At 42.1% G+C, this 18,567-nt stretch overlaps 1 protein-coding gene across 1 annotated transcript in view; it reads right to left on the bottom strand.

The window, feature by feature from the left end:
• Window positions 1-15,932, bottom strand: part of GNAL (G protein subunit alpha L) — a 193,355-nt gene extending 177,423 nt beyond the window's left edge. Inside the window, exon 1 of the mRNA XM_082753328.1 lies at window positions 15,101-15,932. Coding sequence (XP_082609454.1) covers window positions 15,101-15,614 — 514 coding nt within the window. The 5' untranslated portion in view covers window positions 15,615-15,932. The remainder of the gene's footprint in view (window positions 1-15,100) is intronic.
• Between the last annotated feature and the right edge of the window lie 2,635 nt (window positions 15,933-18,567).

Genomic DNA, 18,567 nt, shown 5'->3' on the forward strand with positions numbered 1-18,567 from the left:
ACTAGAGAGGTTATTTTTTGTAGTTGTGCACATTTACTAGGCTAAAATGGCAATCCTAATAATTGTCCAGAAGCTCTATACTAAAAATTGTACCACTATACAAATAGTTTTGTTGCCAGAGGTGGTAAACCAAAGCTCTAAGTATTACGAAGGAGCCTGACCACATAAAGAAAATCCTGGTAACATCCAATTCATTTACTACTAGTCTGCTTCAGCTTGAGGTAAATCAGCTTAAGGACTTCAAGAACAAGCTGTTTCTTATTTTTTTGCAGACAGTCTTGTCGTGCACTAGCAGTGAGGGGCAGGGAAAAAGTCTTCCCTCGCAGGAATACGAGTGTCCATCTGTGTAGGCTCAGAGCACTTTGCTTGGAGCAGTATGAGTCCCCGTATTCTTTGCTGATCCTCTTGCTCCCAAAGCTGGTCACATAGAGACTTTCCAGTTACCAAAATCTGCATTATGCACAACCAAAATCTGCACAGTGCAGAGTGGGATAGTTTTCCCAACACGATGTGCTGCTGCTAAAATATCTTCTACTACTCTGTGTTTCATGCTTATCTTTAGGGAGGTGAAAGGATATCAACAGTGGCTACAAGTCACTCTTCACTTGAATAGCAATAACATTTTAGACAGGAAAACCAGGAGTGGTGTACTTTAGGATTTCAAAACTTTTTCATGCTGTCACGACAGGGAACTTGTCCAAACTGGATCCGAGGGGCCCAGATCATTAGGCTAGCACTGGGACAAAAATAGTACCAGAAGGTTTAATTTCTTCCCAGTTCAGTTTTCTTATATATGATGCCTTGCCATCAGAGGAGTTCCATGTAGAGTTGCAGTGCTACCATTACCTTTCCTCATTTTTAGTTAGAATGTTTCATTTGAGAAGCAGTTTTCAGAAAGTCTAGAAAACATTAATTGACATAGTAATTCAGCCACCAAAGGGAATAGCTCTCCAAAAGAAATTTATAACGAAAATAGGCTGGAGACATCTAAACTAGTAACTGGAATTTAGATGATATGCAAGTTCAATCTTGTTCCACTTCTACCCAAATTTTTTATCTGCTATACAGGAAAATATATCTGTGGTTAAATCCTTAGAAAAAGCCACATGAGACTAATAACTCCTATATATAATGAAAAAATTATTCCAAAAAAAAAATAAAATCAAAGCTGACATGCAGTCAACATGTCTTATTCAGTTGCTATTACGTATTCTATACTGTATATGCTGTAAGGTAGGCAGGGACCTATGAGGCACGTAGAAAGGAGGAACAGATGTAATTATAGATAACACAGCACATGCTGATATAAAGCATATATACCAAAGGTTTGAACTGAGTTTGAACAGACGCCCCTTATGTTGGAAATAGCTAATCTTTGTGTGTATATTATACAGATTAACTACAGTCAGGCTCAAACCATACTGATTATTGTACCTCACTCCTCCTAATGATTTTCATTATATGATTCTGTTCAGTTTATTAGGTTTTAGCCTTTCAGTCTGAAGTTTTTCATGATGAATACCAATGGACATTTATGGTCACAAGGGAAAATAAAAAATAAAAACAATTAAGTACTTCTGTCAGTATTATAAGAAGTCTGCCATTCTTAAACTTAAGTAGATTTATCAGCATGCAGCTCCTGAGTCAGGGCTTGCATATTGCACTGGGCTTCGTGAATCACAGAATCATTAAGGTCGGAAAAGACTTTCATGATCATCACGTCCAACCAGATACCACCTATTTAGTGTTAAGCCTCAGACTGAAAGCCCTCTAAAAAGTAAAAGAAAATTAAACAATCCTATTTTAAGCTAATGAAATATCTTTGTAACTTAAATAGGTCCTCAGTGACTGAACCCAGTACAAAGTGACAAAAATAATACTGAAGAAAAATAAGAAATATGCTTCCAAGATGAATTAATATATTCTGAGTATGCAGCTTAACACTTGTGTGTGCATATCTTCAACAATGACCATCTGACTCCAGTTGAAGTTGGTGGAAGTTAAAACTGCTCAGTACTTTTGAAGCACTTCTGCTGACATGTACTATATTCAAACTGAAAAAAATTAGACATTCAAAGATAAGGACACTTACAAAAAGCATTTTCTGCCATGCTTCTGGGTCTCAGCTCCTTATTCTACCTTGATCAGTAACTCCCAGACTGATGAGATGGCTGTGTTACGTTCACATCTGGGATTCTTGCAATCACAGCTTGACTTGCTGTCCTTTCAATGGAAGTATGCTTTTTACGTATTTGTACATCACACTGACCTACAACGTCAGATATTTGCATACATTATGACATCAGAATCAATAACAGAACTGCTCGTATATTTCAAAGTGGTTTTCCTCCTCCATTGTTTGCAATCTCAATTTATTTTGGAAGCCCTTTTTAGAGAAAATACATGTTTCCTCCACAGGAAGGCTCCCTGTGTGGAGAGTTAATTAAAATGCTAGAAGACCTGGCCCTAGTTAGAGTATTTACCAGAACACCCATGGAGGAAGGGCTATCCTTTGAAATGTTAAATAAATTGCCAGCTGTGGATGGGGGTCAAGAAAGCTTTTCAAGCCACCCAGTGCTCTGAAAAATATATACACCTGTGAACAAAAACCAAGTGAACCCTGTCTATGATGACAGGATGATGGACTTAGTCAAGTATTTTATAAATTAACTGTTGCAGTGCATTTAGTGTGAGTTGAAGAATTAGAATACTTGCGGGTGATCAGAAACACTTAATTCTTCATTAAAATACGTATTAAGAAAGAATAATAATATGAAGGTAAGAACTTTTCTGCCCATATCATAATACAGGATAGCATAAAGTGTTGACTACCAACATACATACAACAATTAATTTCTGACAGTAAGCAGTTCTTGTAACAGATACTAATCATCCTTCCAGCTACCAAACATTACCAAAGCCACCAAAGAGTCACCTGAAAATAAAGCTGTTAATTTACTAAGGGTTTGGATTTAAGAGCTTTGCATTTTGGGTTGGATTCCTTTATGATGAAGATGATTTCAAAACCTGTACAATCAGTAATTCTCTAGCCATAAGCAAGCACTGAAAAAAGTAACTGGATTCGGTTGATTTAAAAGACAAGAGCTCATAAAAGGTCCAAACAAATACCTGCAAGATCTAACATGGCACAAAAACCACTTTTGGTCCACAATCAGTTACAAATACAAGAAGGAAACAAAAAAGCATCAAGATTGTTTTTTTTTTTCTCCCCTGATCTGTAGTAGTAGTATGTATTACATTGGTTTAATATTTCATCTTGACAAAATATTTTCAGCTTGTTGAAAGTATTAGTTTAAATACGAATCTTGTTTCTTCTTTTACGAAAAGGAAAGGGAAGTAGATTGGGCCACTCAAAAAACAGACTATACTCCAGAGATGGAACAGACTGAGCAAAACACAGCCGTTTCCAAAATACTTCCTCAAGTTAATTGTATTAGTTTGTTTTGCTAGAAATCATAATATCACCATGCTCTAACGACCGGAGCACTGTGGATGACCAGCTGCATTGTTTAATGAAAACATTCCCCCAGAAATTTCAGGTTGTGTTCTTCACCTTAAAACAGTAGCAGCAAGTAATGCTGTGTATGTCAACACAACCCATTCTTTAAACAGATTCTTGTGCTCTTGCTTCACAAGGTGATCTAAACCACTGGGCTTGTTTGTTTGGGTTTTAAATTGTTTGTTTGTTTACAGACAAATTCCTTGCAGACAGGATCCAAGCATGCCCTGCAAGCCACCATAAATGATGGCATAAAGAATGTCAACTATGTTTACTGGTGCTCCATGAAATAGCCTCAGAGAATCAGAAAAGAGTTTCTAAGGTATGAGAGAATTATTTGGATTACACAGGTTGAGAAAAATCATGTTCCAACAAGCAAAGGACTGGTGTCTACCGCTTAAGGTCAATACACCAGTAATAAGCAAGTTATTTGCTTAATTAAATACTTGTGGTGTATTGATAACAAACATAGCTGTTCAAGGCTTGTGTCAATATAAGACATTTATTATTATAAATAAGCAGCTTGTATGTCTGATGTTATTCTACGAAAGACCAATAAAGCATGTTTCAAGTGAATCAGGTATCAGTCAATAGATGTATTTCAGAACTAATTGTGAATTGTAAACTAATTACAGTACTGCTAAAGAGGTCCTTATGGGATTCGTAAAATTTTAGTCAATGACTAAAAATACCACTGTGAGTAACACTAGCTTATGAAAAGATTAATGTGTGGAGGAGAAATGCTGTTGGAGAACAGTAACTCCCAGATAAGCACGGCACTGTCAAATAATACTTTTTAATGAGCCACTGCAAAGTTATATCTCTAGAAGCAGATTTTTATAGACCAGTTTCAGAAAGACTTGGATATATAATCGTCATGTATCATCTGATAAAGTGAGTCAAAATAAAACCTTCCTCTAGAAAATAAATACAATAAGCCATGACAAGTGGACACGGTCCACTTCTGATATATTGAAAAAAACAAGGAGAGTTCAGACAAGAGCAAAAGGTTAAGAGCACATTTAGCTTTTCAGGAATATTTCTCAATCAGTTTTCTTTCAAGGAATGGAATAACTATGCAAGTTCAATTACAAACAATCAAGAGAAAACAAGTGTATTATGAATTCTAGCCAGGAAGAAATTGGGAAGTTACTACTGGGAAGTAAAATGATTTGTTGATTGCATAAGTAGTCCAATATAAAAACCTTACTGGTCACTGCTATACTTTCAAATCTGCTTATAAATAAATTCCCTAAATCTACCCCCCACTGTCTGCTCGCTTAGCTCATGTTGACAGAGCAGCTACCGACAGTAACGTCTTTATGAAACTAGCTTTAGAGAGCACAGTGTTGGGGGATGAAAGACTGAACTCAAAAGATGCTGTACATTTACTGCAAACTCGGTGGTATCTTCAAATTGATTTTTCTCATGCAAGATTAAAAGAAATTAATTCAGCATTTCTTTGCACATCATGTAAACAGCCAGTTCATTCAACTTTCTAATTACCTCTTTATTGGTGGTATCAGAATACATAGAAAAAAACAGTGGCAGAAGTTCTTACTTTTAAATAAGATTACTTGACCTGCAAAGAAACACCGAGCAACATTATAGGGCTTCAGATTTACTTAAAGTATGATTTCAGATTTATTAAAAGGAAGGAAAAACAAAAAACACAAGAAAACTTTGACTCCTATATTTTTTTCAGCTATCTTCATCTTGCCAGAGATATGTTGTCATTAAGAGAAGATTAAATTTCAATGGCAGTCAATATGTAGTGATGTTAAGACTGTTTAGACTTGAAAAAATTATATTTATTTTGCCCTGCACCCAATCTACACACAGCAGAACACAAAGAGCTAGAGAACCTTTGCAGGCAGTGCCATTGCTTAGACAAACAATGCACAAGACAATGAGGAACTGTGGCGTTAAGGTGAATGTTTTCCCTCATGAGCAGAACAAGGTGTTGACACGTACCTGTTCTTACCTTAAGCATAAGAGTCACATAGGGAGGCAGACTGAGTGTGAAACATCTACACATTGTCACTCACCAAATGGTCTTTGGAGTGGATTACTCTTCAAATGAGTACTCTTCTACCTTAAATTATGAGCTACCTGAAGTATCAAGAAACTGTTCTCTGCTTCTTCTCAGTTTTTTCCCTGAAAGAGGTTTCCTTCTGTCTCTAGTAGTTCAAAGGCCTGGTTGACATTACACCTGGAACCGGAATCCATTGACATAGAAGAGTTCTGCATACAGCAAACAATCCTAAGCATTTTTTTCTCCCCCCACCCTTAACTCTGCCAAGTAAATATCCTCTCTTTAAGAGTTAAGAAGCAGAAGGTCCCAGAAGTGAATATGTTACCTCCATGAGTATTGTGATAGTTTTCCCACTTAAAAATGGGGCTCGTACAGTATCAATGATAAATCAATGTGGAAAGACACCACTGGACAAACTCATGAATCCAGATGCCGCATCAGGTAGAATAAGAAAACGTGAGGAAGCAGCAGTGGAATTTGGACCAACAGTCTCCTCCTGGGTGCACCTTGAAGCTTACAGAAACTTCAGAAAGTTGCTATAGCTCCTGATCTAAACAGCAAGAAACCAGGAAGCATGAAACTAAACCCACCTCCACTGCTTCTTTATCAGTCTTCCATGAACAGACACTAGAGGCTTTAGAGCACTGAAGAATCACAGCAAGCATGAGGCTGTTCAAAATATTCTTACATGTATGAACAGAAACATCCTTACTAGAAGGAACAGTGCATGACAGTGATTTTAATGCAGTGTTTTATCCCATCTTTCTCCAAGTGCCAAAAGCTTTTGTGTCCACCTCCCAGGACAATTGCATCTACAAACATCTATAATCCAGGTCCATATGCACTTGAAGTTCAGTTCTGCTAAACAGACCAAAGTGATCAGAATTTACATGAAAGAAGGATGTTTTCCAGGAAAAAAAAAAAGCTATTTTCTTCATTAACCAATGCTCACAAGTCAGTAGACCCAATATACAAAAGGATCTGAAAGACACCTTAGTTTATAGCTGATCCTTAATGCTATTCTCCTGCTTGTTTATACAAGGCAGTTGCAGAGCGTCACACAGAACAGCAGTATACTTGAATATTACTACAAGTATACTTGTCGTATCCTACTAAGTTCCTAAGTACAGCTGAAGCAGAAAAGCCTGTTTTGTACACAAAAAGGTGTCTGTGTTTTTTTTTTTTTTTTCTCCTTTAATCCCCTTTTAATGTTAGGTGATCACATGATTGGGGGAAACACGCATTACGAGACACAGGCATAAGTCTTCTACAGTCTTGCCATTTGGAAAGGTCAAAATAAATGCTTTATATAAAAACCATCTTAACCACACCTTTTCAGATTATTTCAAGATACATGTACAGTCTTCATATAAATTATTTACTTCTCCTGCACTAAACCTAAGGGTCTAGAGTTTGTACAACAACACAAAGAAGTTTGTCTGTGCAAAGGCTGGCACATGTTGGAAGTGCTTAGTATCTTGCTCACATCTCTCTTAGAGAGTTAGACAAGTACAGCAAGCTCTGAACTGGCAGAAGATAGCACTGTAAGCATACTTTGTAATTCAAATGTCCAGTGAGTCAACAGAAGGAAAAACAAACAAACAAAAAAACAAAAAAACAAAACAAAACAAAACAACAACAACAACAAAAATCTTGTTACAGGAGCCACTGAACTTTCTCTATTCCTACGAAGCTTTAACCCGATGAGATACACCAGGATAAAATCCAACCCCATGCTCCTGAAGGCTGCTTTACCCACCTAGACTCCTGATGGTGATCTACCATGCTTTAGAAGAACAAGTAATTGCACGTTCGTGTGCGCACACAGGCATGACATGTGTGTTCATATCTGAAGAGGCATTACCTAGAATAGAGGATTATGCTTAAATCAACATGAAATGAATTCAAGCATGTAAAATATGAATGAGTGCTCAAGAAAAAAAAAAAAGCAATTTGCTTCTGTTTTATCTTAGTCTTACATGTGAGGCATTGAAGAAAATAAAGGTGATCTCCATTAGAAAGGCAGTGTATAACACCATGCAGTGCATTCTGCGTTTGCTTCAAGACACAGAATGACTAATTCTCCATAATTAAGCGAACTGTAGCATAACAGAGTTGGTAATGCCTCCAGCAATATTAATCACAGTTTTCAACAAAAGATTAAGTTACTTAATATAAATTACGCTTGCACAGAAGAGAATGGAGCCATGATCACCCACACTTTCGGCAGTTTAACCTACTCTTTGTTCTTCATAATGGAAAAACAAAACTGTTTCTACCCATTTCAATTCATATATGACATAAATTAAATACAGCTTAAATTACACGTATCAAAAAGAATGTATTTTTCAAATAATTAAAAAAGGCTGGGAAAATGACACCAGCAGAGAGTAGGGACTCAAATTATTGTCAGATTGTTATTACAGATATTTTCCAGCCTGCTATGTATCTCCATTGTGTGCACTAACTCAAATCACAGAGGGAAAGTTTCCCTTTGCTCCATCTTCTGAAGACCAACTAGACTAATTAGTTTAAATTGATTGCTGAGAAGAGCTTCCCTTTCACCTTTTACAGGAGTGGAATCTTCTTAAAGGAAACAGTCAAAATTTTATTGCCTATACAAAGAAAGACTTTTCATTTCTAGTTATTTTAAACGTCTGGGAAACAAAACAAAACAATAGAAAAACAATAACACCTGCTTTCTACTTTTAAACAGTTTTCTAAGTTCAAAAATGCACGTTGTTCCCACATGATGTAAATTCTTGGCTAAAGTAAAGCTAACAGTACAGAATTTAAAACGTGACCTGGATTTGACTTGCTACAGAAATGGTATTTTGGGAAAAAATAATTTATTGTTCTTGAAGCCTAGCATTGCTTTAAATGTAAATGGAATTTATAATTATTTAAACTTAACTTTATAAACAAACAACTGGGGAATATCAGATTATGGGGAAGCAATTCAAGTTTGGCTTCAAAGAGATCTTATCAGTAAAGATCTTTCACTACAGGTGATTGATGTTATGCCTTACATTATGAACATTAAGTGGTAGGGTTTTTCTTGGATTTTTTGATGCTTTGCATGTGAACACGGAAAAAATAAATCTTCTCTTAACTATATTTTTATTTACCCTAGTCACAACCAGCATGTCCTTCCTTCTTAATACAGCTTACCCAGCGAGGCCTTAATTCCTTCAACTTTTATTCCATATTTGTGTGCACACAAATCACATGAGACAGAAGGTTCATGTATAGCTGTGCAATGTGACAGGGATAACACAAAATACTGCTGGTCAGTACACTTAACATGCTCATCTGCTTTTGAAAGAGGCCTAAATAGGACATGTGCAGGTGAGGTACGAGGCTGCACTTCTTCCAGACCCTGCACTCCTCACTATTAAAAACCAAACAAATAGAACATCCAGATTTACTGATTTATGGTATTACTGTGACTATAAAATAAAACATCCAACATATTTAAAGCCAGTTGTGTCAGACAGTTATAAGTAACAGAACAGCCAGACAAAGCTTCTGCCCATAAAATGGAAGAAATGTTGATCATTGCAGCAAAACAAATACCTCACAAGGTTGAAGAACCATCCAAGGCTGTAAATTTTAACAATAGCTGAATGATTTTAACTTTCTGCTGAAGACCATTTCTATTAATAACATTGTAAGTAATAACTACAGACATAAATTTTCTCTCTCTTAAAAATAGATCTGCATATTCAGTGGAAAGACGGCTTTAGATTTCTTTTGGACTGTGGTCCCACTCTGTGCTCAGTCCTGCTCAGTCCATCAAGTGCTTACTCAAAAAAAGTCTATTACTAGACATTAAAAAAATCCAAAGTACACAGAATTTAAGGAAGCACCAAGAAATGCAGTTAAGACCCAATGCAAAATGATAACTCAGAAGTTTCCATCCCTTCTGCTGGGAGCAAGCAACAGCTCTGAGACGATCCTTGCACTAAGTTTCTCTGCCATTAGACAGAAGCCTATGGAGAAGAACCATTTCCAGATCATTTTGTAGAGGCAAAATGCTTCTAGTCTATCAAATACATTAAATTTGGTAAGTGGAGGAAGGGACGGGTTTCCTGCACAGCTCAGCCCGGTTGTTGGGGGAAAAAGCATAAAATTAAAAATTAGTTCAACTTTGAAAGTTCAAATAATAACTGACATGAAAAGCAAGCTGAAGGAAGCCGTGAGTCTACAAAGACAAAACAGAAAACAACAGTAAATATTACCCCAAATCTGTACAGTTTCACTGTGTCAAAGATGCTAGAATGCAAACAGTAATAGTTATATTGTGGGATGGTTATTATTTATATAGTTATCTTGGGGATGGAAAAAAATCTTGTATGACTCACTCAAGGAATGCCAGGTTAAGAAATAGGAGGTGTGTGGTTGGGCAGTGGAGAGGGATGAACATGGGAACAAGTTTCAAAGTATTTCCTCAAAACAGGGAGGGAAAAAAAAGGATCGTCTGGGAAAGGAAAACAAGTTTACGTCCCATTCAAAATTTCCACAGCAGGGAAATGACAATGGTAGCAGGAGCTTAGGATGACAAAAGACATTAGCAGGGTTTGCTTAAGGAAGACGCAGTGTCACAACAAACACTTGTGGGATTTGCAGAGCCCCACTGCCCTGTGCTTGCCTCCTAACCAGAAGCTGGCGATGTGCAAGCGGCAGAGCCATCCCTGCACAGTGGTCAGACCACTGACCTCTGTTGTGCCTAAGGTGGAACAAAAAAAGAAAGTCCTTTTGTTTTTCTTAACTAGAAAGGGATATTCAAACAAGCAAAATTAATCACGGAGTGGAAACTGGTTAGAACAGGGAAACAAAGGCTAAATGCAGTCCATAATCCCCAGAAGAAAGGAAGGCAAAATGTTGCAAGTTGAGGATTGCTTGCGGTACGCTTTAAAAATAAAAGCTAACAAAACCCAACGTGTCCTGATGACTTCTGCTTATTGGCTTCCTCACCTGTGAGGAATGTATATACCACTCCAAATAGCACCATAAGTTACAGACAAAAACAGAAGAGTAGTTGGAAAGGCATGCAAATGATGCAAAGGATTAGGGATTATAAAATCCATTTACTTTATTACATTGCTCAGTATTTGCAGCCCATTGTCTCCAAGTCCTGGAAACATCTGTTCCTACCAATTATATATCCACTATCTACATGATATAACTACCTTGCCATAGGGATCCTACATCTACCAGCACAAAGCAGTGAGCTTTTCTGCAAGGACAAGCATGCAGTAGGGGATGGAAAAGGAGTGTGCACCACCCAGGAACACACGTGGTGGTGCCCGGCTCAGTTATGGACCAGGGCAGGCATCAGTTCTGGTGGTAACGGGAAAATACCCCAAGCACACAGCCTTATGGAGGCCCAGAAGAAGTATTTTAGCACATGAAGCTCAAACAAATTCTGGTATTTACCAATAAGCATGAGTTGGCACTATATAAAGTTGGAATTAAAGAGAAAAAAAAAAAAAAGATTCGTCAAGTTTAATTTTGATGCTTGAATTGGTTTGGGGATGGTAAGCTTGAGCTGAGGGTTTGCTGATAGAGTATACTTAACTAACGAACTGCAGTTTTAGTCTAAAAGCCACCGTCTGAGCAGAAATCCTCTCTCGATGCAGTTTAATTCTGACAGCAGTCAATAGGAGGTGTCTCATTAGGCAAGTAACTCAGTAATACAGCACTACTATCATCATACACACCTGCACTTCCAGGCACCTACTGCTTAGCTTGATATGGCACCTTTATATTTGATTTCCACAAACTAAAGGGTGATATGTTTCTTTGTACTTTTTTATACACTTATGTACAGAAGTATAATGAAACGTCTAAATTTCACTATCAAGTCTTAATAGTTAAATATCCCGTAAGTGGCTACCATACCTTTTAAATGAAGAAAATGAACATTTCCATTTTCCCTTCAAGCCCATCACTTTCAGTTTCTGTTGAATGGAAGAGCTTTCACTCCCAGCACTTTCAGTTTCAGTTTAGCTGGGAAGTGCAGAAGAATGGGCTCTGTTTGAGAAAGTCACCCAAAGTTAGGGCAGCGACTGAAAGTCTAGGGAAAGGGAAAAAAAACAGGAGCCAGAGGATGCTAGAAGAAAACCATCCAGGAAAAAAAAAAAAAAAAAAAAATTCTGGCTATGGCTTACTTCAACATTACATTAATTATACCTTAATTACACCGCCATGGCTAGCGCTTTGTTTAAAGCCAATCCCCCTTCACACACCACTTACTCCCAAAATAGTTTAAAAGACGAGATTGGAAACAAGAACTTAAATTGGCTCCATTAAGCGATTTGTAATGTTTTTTGCTGGCTATTTCCTGTGCAAACAATCTTGTACAAGGGAGTATTTGCAGTTATCTGGAAAAAAAAAGACCAAACAGAAAACAAGGAGAAAAAGAAACAACACAGGAACATCACCACCAACAAGAAAATAAATCACAAAGCTAGGACCCACTGACCAAGCCCTGTAAGGCTGTGCAATATGTATGTATGCTTAAAAAATATATCCTCATCTCAGGGCTAGCAAGAGCATCCTAAAAATTCTGCACAGACAAACATTTTTGCTTAAAAATAAAAGGAAATAAAAATAAAAGACAAGGTATACTGTGCACAAGAATGAACTCCAGGTTTCCAGCCTTTTCTCCTCTTTGTAGCAGACATTAAACAAGAAACAGGCAATCACAATGGAAAGCAAGTTTCCATTTTATGTCAGTTCATCTCGTTGCAGAAGAGGATAAACAAACAAATGAAATAAAAGCCAACACCAAAGCTCCTCTGCTATTATCCCAGTGCCCCAGCACGGCTCCAGCCACCTGCCACAGACTTGTGTGCGGGGCACACGCAGGTGGTTGATCTTGAGGACTGCTCTCCTCACCACGCACAACCCTTCTCACGGCTACTGGCTATGACAAAATGCATCAAAGCATTTCCGAACGGGTTCAGGGGGAGCTCCAAACATCACGTGAAGCAGGAGACAACGGCTGGGGGTGAAGCTGCGACAAGCAGGAGGGTGTTCTTGGAGAGCTGCTCAGCACTGCACACGAGCAGAAGCCTTCAGGAATTCCTAATGTTTTGGTAACTGATACACAGGGCTCATCATGAAGCTGAATGTTTTCGTTTGCCATAACAAATGGAGAGCTGGCATGCTTTTAGGGGAAGGTCGTTTTCAAACACTTACAGAGGAAGCCTCTCTTCTAATACCCTACTTATTTACAACTCTAGAGATTATCAGCGTGCATAGATTAACATAATTATTTTGCATATCTTTTTGATACTTAACAGTAGCTCCTTAGAACATACACTGCATTTTTTATCCTAAATTTCTATAAAATCCTCTAAACTTGTCCCAGTTCATGTACAAGACAAACAAGAACAAATCAAAATGGAGCTATTATTTACAAACTTGTACCTAAAAAAGAAACAAGCAAAACCCACACCAACCCTGTTGCTCAACTTTGTTTATTCTGTGACAGTGCTCTGCTGTCCCCGCGTTCACCGCTTCCCCTCTGATACCCATTTCCTCCATGTTGATCTACAAAAATATTCCTCTTCTCTGTAGCAAAGGTATGCTTCCAGGTTCACGCTGCCAGGAAGATCTTAGGGACAGGGATGGAGACACTTACCACCAGAAATGCTACAAAATATCAACCTGATAATATTCTTTAAAAGACCTTTGCGTACATCCTAAGCCTTTTTTTTCGTGCAAGACTGAAAACAATCACCTTCTGCAAAGCAATTTTACTTCACTCCTTCTCTGACAAACAAACCTTTCACCACTCTAAGTATTTTCCCTTATCTAGAGCAGCATTTCCACTTCTTTACAAACAGCAACACAAAGCACCTGCAGCTCTCCCTACATCCAAATCAGACGTTTATGTCAGGCCCTGATCTGCCAGGGATGAAACAATAATCCAGCACTTCCTCCCTGCGATACGGAGATCAGAGAGTATTTCATGATTATGACATGTATTTAATACAAAATTCAGTGCAGAGAGCCTGAGGAGCGTTGGGTTTCTTTTAGGGTGCCAGGGGTTGGCGATGGTTTATTTTTTTAATGGCATTGTTTCTGAACAGGTGCTGGCTGCTCTGGTTTACTATGACAACCACCCATGCCGTGGACTACAGGCAGTGCCTATGTGTTCGGCTCCCTTTGTTCGAGCAGTTACATTGCTCTCTGGAGGAAGACCACCAGCCAGGATCTCTGCCTGCATGTGGCCATATTGGCAATGTTATACTTCCAGTGATTATGGGAAGAGAAATCTTTAAAAACAACATTTTTAAATGGAATACAGTATTTGAGATACCAGAGCAGTTCAAGCATCAGGAGAAGCGCTTTACCAAGAATATTATTAATTCAATGGAGTAGGAATAGCATCTTCTCCCTCTGCCCTTTTCCTGGCTGCACTGGTATCCTACGGACTGGCTTTTTGTGGATAATAATAGAACCCGTGATTTGTTTTTAGCAATGGAGCACTACGGTCCTGGCAAACACTGCTTGTATCTTCAGTGCTCTGGCGTATTTCATTATTTCCTCCTCCCCTCACCCACCAAGAGGAACGAAGGAATCCAATGACATGGAAGCACGGCGCTGTGAGGAATGATGGACGGCCCCCCAAATTGGGGACGACGTGCAGATAACCACCCAAACTCCACACCGCCAGGCGCGGCGAGCACAGGCCAAGCCAGCTAACGCCGGGGCAAAGCAGTATTTCCACGCTAACAGAAATCAAAGGATTTATGACCACGCTGAAGAGGCCAAATAAGCCCGCCGCTGCTCAGACCATAAGAAAAAAAAAAAAAAAAAAAAAAAAAGCCAAGCCCTGCAGTATGACTGTTCTGTTTCCTGCAGGAAATGAGATGCTTGTGTTAGATACCCCTGTGGTTTTCGTACTGTAAGTGTACCAGCTGGTACGAAGCCCCTGGAGAGGGCTGCCGGCGCGCTGCTGCTTGGAAAGAGCAGTGCCCACAGCAGACCGCCTCGGCCAAGGGGCGGGGGGGGGGGCACGAAAGCAGACAGGTCACCCCCCCAAAAAAAACACCTGGGAGGCAACCTCTGCAGGTCTCATCCCGTAGCAAAGGCCAGGACGTGCCCACCCCACTGCTTTTCCCTGCCTCTTTAACCGAGGGGAGCGCCTGGCCTCCAGGAGCCGCCACTCGAGGACCATCCATCCATCCATCCGTGGGGAGCACGCCTGACGGATGCCCATATATATATATATTTATTTATTTATTTTTAACAATATTTGTATTTTCTCCTTTCCCCGCCCCGCTTCCCCCGCAGGACCCCGCCGCTCCCCGTGCCTCCTGCCGGGGTGGAGCCGGCAGGACGGGCTGAAACCCCCGATCTCCATCGCAAAGCCACAGCAGGGAGGAGGAGGAAGAGGAGGAGGAGGAGGAGGAAGAGGAGGGGGAGGAAGGTGGAAACCCGTCTGGGGAAAGCCTGGCACGGGCCGGGGAGGGGGGGACACACAAAAAGGGGGGGCCGGGGAGCCCCCAGCGGGCACCTGCCGCACGTACCCAGCAGCAGCAGGCGGTGCGTCTGCTTGTACTCCCGCTTCTGCTCCTTGAGCGCCCGGTCGATGCTCTTGCTGACTTTCCTCGCCTCCTTCTCCGCCTCCCGCTCCTCCAGCCGCAGCTTCTCCCAGGGTCTCTGCAGCGCCGGCGGCTGCTGCTGCTGCTGCTGCTGCTGCTGCTGCCGCGCCGCCTTCCCCCCGCCGGCCTTGGGCAGCGGCGGCCGCTCGGGGGCCGCCCCGTTGCCGCCGCCGTTCTGCAGCACCAGCGGCGGCCCGTCCCCGTCCCCGTCCCTCTGGCCGCCGCCGGGCTTGCTGCCGGCCCGGAGCAACGCGCCCTGGGCCAGCGGCTGCTGCTGCTGCTGCTGCTGCTGCTGCTGCTGGTGCTGCGGCGGCGGGGCGGCGTGCGGCTCGGCCGGCGGCTCGGGCTCCGAGGCGGCGCCGGCGCTGGACGAGATGGAGCCGCCGCCGCCGCCGGCGTCGCCGAAGAGCCGCGGGCGCAGGCTGTAGCAGAGCCCCATGGCTCGCTGCCCCCGCCGGGGACGGGCTGCGGCGCGGCGGGGCTGGGCTGGGCGCTCGCCGCCGGCCCTAAGCGCCGCGCTGCTGCTGCTGCTGCTGCTGCTGCTGCTGCTGCTGCTGCTGCTGCTGGCGGTGGCGGCGGCGGCGGGGGGCGCGGGCGGGCGGGGAGGGGGCGCCGCGGAGCCCCTCACGGCCCCGCCGGGCCATCTTGCATTTTCCTCCCCGGGCGGTGCTGGTGGTGGCGGTGGTGGCGGTGGCGGTGGCTCCGCGGCGATCACCTGACGCCGAGCTGCCACCGCCGGGTCCACCTTACCGTAAATACCCCAGCGCCAGCCCACCGCGCAGCGCCGGGCGAGGGGCGGGGGCTGCCCGCCCTCACACACACACACACGCAGACACACTCACACACACTCACACACAGCCCCACACGCTCACACACACCCCCACACACACACTCACACACACGCGCACTGGCACACGCAGGCAGGCCGCGAAGCCCTGGTTCACGCACGAAGCCCTCGCCCGCTCCCCAAGTCCAAGCCCCCCGCCCCGAGGTCTGTCCCCTCTGAGGGAGCCGGGCCTGTGTGCACTGAGGGTCCCCCCGTTGTCCCCCCACAGCACAAAGAGGGTTTTCAGCCCCGGCACACGCCGCCCTACTACGCGCGCTTCCCTCGGCGTGCCGCCCGCACGCTGAGTAACTGTGCCGTGGGAGGCAGGCATCCCGCTTGGATGTGATGGCGCGGGGAAATAATAGGCAATATTGGGGCTTGCTCGCTCGCCCACTCGGCGTGAGCAGTTGTAGTACTCCACGAGCAAGGAGGGAAGGCTGTGGAGCAACGCCGCGCTGCTCAAAGGCAGCCCTCATGGCGACACGTCGCGGACAAATTCGGGTCGCCCCATCCGCTGCTTAGCTCTAGATGTGGGGCAGACAGGATGCACTGCAGCTCCTTCCGTCTCCCTGGGCTCCACAACTTGAGACGTTATCTACTCAAATATTTCATAAAATTTAAAATACATTTTGGCGAGTGGACAGCATTCTTAGATGAAACAATATGTCTATATCATAAATCAAAGGTCGTATGTTGACTGTAACAATCAAAGAACACACAAGCATAATTTAGAGCTTTGGATCTATCTCCAGCAATCTTAACTGCATTAACAAACCTCTTTACCCATGCACACTGCCAGATACCATACAAACTCTGTTGTACTAAGTCATGGTTTTGGTCATCTATTTTTTTTCCAGTGACCAGTAGTAGATGCCTATACTTACAGACTGCAGTATGAAGAAATGGAGGGAGGTGCAATCTCTAAATTTCTTTATGATGAGCGAATCAGAGCAAATTGGCCACAGGTTTTAGTTCCTGGATATGGGAAACACAACTGCTTCATGACAGATCTATTCATGTTAAGCAATCTAACGAAGGCCCTCTAAAAACATGTATTTAGCAAGCGGCAAGTTGTGTGTCAACATTGGCCCCCCAAAAGAGCAAACCACCCTACATTAATGTAAACTAAATGGATGCCTTTTCACTGAAAGCATCAACTGTCTGTTATTGCACAAAGGAAACTTTGCCAGTGAAAATATTAGCAGGATCCAACACACTGTGGACGTTGTTCTCTTATACCCTTCAACATGCTTACCAACTATTTGGACAGATGCCTTAGCACCACGATGAGACTCCAGTAGCTCTGACTTCCATGGTAAGTTTTAATACTCGATTGTTTGGTGTTCTGGTTGCAGCTTTGTTGCAAAATATATAAATGGTTACCTAACAGCAGAGGACATTTCACCATTGCTGCAACGCCGCTGTGTCTTGACTGAAAGTTCTCTGGCATTTTTACAGGCCACAACAACATCCCATCTCTTGGGCTATGAATGAAAGATTTCAGTTTTCGGCTGAAAAGAGAACAGAAATTTGGGCAGGTGGAATCTCGGTGTTCAATCTGGACCAAATAGCTGGGATCTCGGGATTAGTGGCTGTACACTTGTAAGTGTAATGAGATCAGAAAGGAGAAATTGCCTCTCATCCAACAATGCTATAAGAGCATGAAAAACAAACAAACAAAAAAGAAAAAAAATGGTGAAAATCAGGGAGTTAACATTTGGGGCCCAAATGTCAATGCACATGCTTAGCTCTGTGAAGGGGATTCTTAGAGCCCAGTGTGTACAGCAGCATTTGCAGAATCATTATATACTTTCCAAATAGTAAATTAAATGCCATAATCTGGCAAAATTAGTTCAGATTAGGTGACATTTATCCTAGCAAAATGTTCCTAAGCACATACAGGTTATGCTGAGTGACTCATCTATCAGTCAGGGAGGCGAGTGATATATCCGGGGTTACAGGGGAGACCCTTACAAAATAAGCACCATAAAACAACATCATTTAGATGAAGTTCTGAAACAGCAGTTAATGTAAAAACAACTGTGGATAGTTAGCATTCTTGAAAAAAAAAGAGGCCACTGAGCCAGACATTAGTATGTCTGCTGTGCCAGTAAGCCTGTCTACTATTTTTTTATTATTATTATTTTTTATTACCAGAGGAGTAATTGCTCTCTACAGATACCTTAAAGGAGGCTGTAGAGAGGTGGGGGTTGGTCTGTTCTCCCACGTGCCTGGTGACAGGACGAGGGGGAATGGGCTTAAGTTGCACCAGGGGAGTTTTAGGTTGGATCTTAGGAAGAACTTCTTTACCAAAAGGGTTGTGAGGCACTGGAACAGGCTGCCCAGGGAAGTGGTGGAGTCACCCTCCCTGGAAGCCTTTAAAAGACGTTTAGATGTAGAGCTTAGGGATATGGTTTAGTGGGGACTGTTAGTGTTAGGTCAGAGGTTGGACTCGATGATCTTGAGGTCTCTTCCAACCTAGAAATTCTGTGATTCTGTGATTCTGTGAGTAGTTATTATCACTACTTCTGGATTACTGTGGACTAGGATTTTCAAGAATTTAACA

Source organism: Aythya marila (genome assembly GCF_965140915.1).
Source record: "Aythya marila genome assembly, chromosome: 2".
Lineage (NCBI taxonomy): Eukaryota > Metazoa > Chordata > Aves > Anseriformes > Anatidae > Aythya > Aythya marila.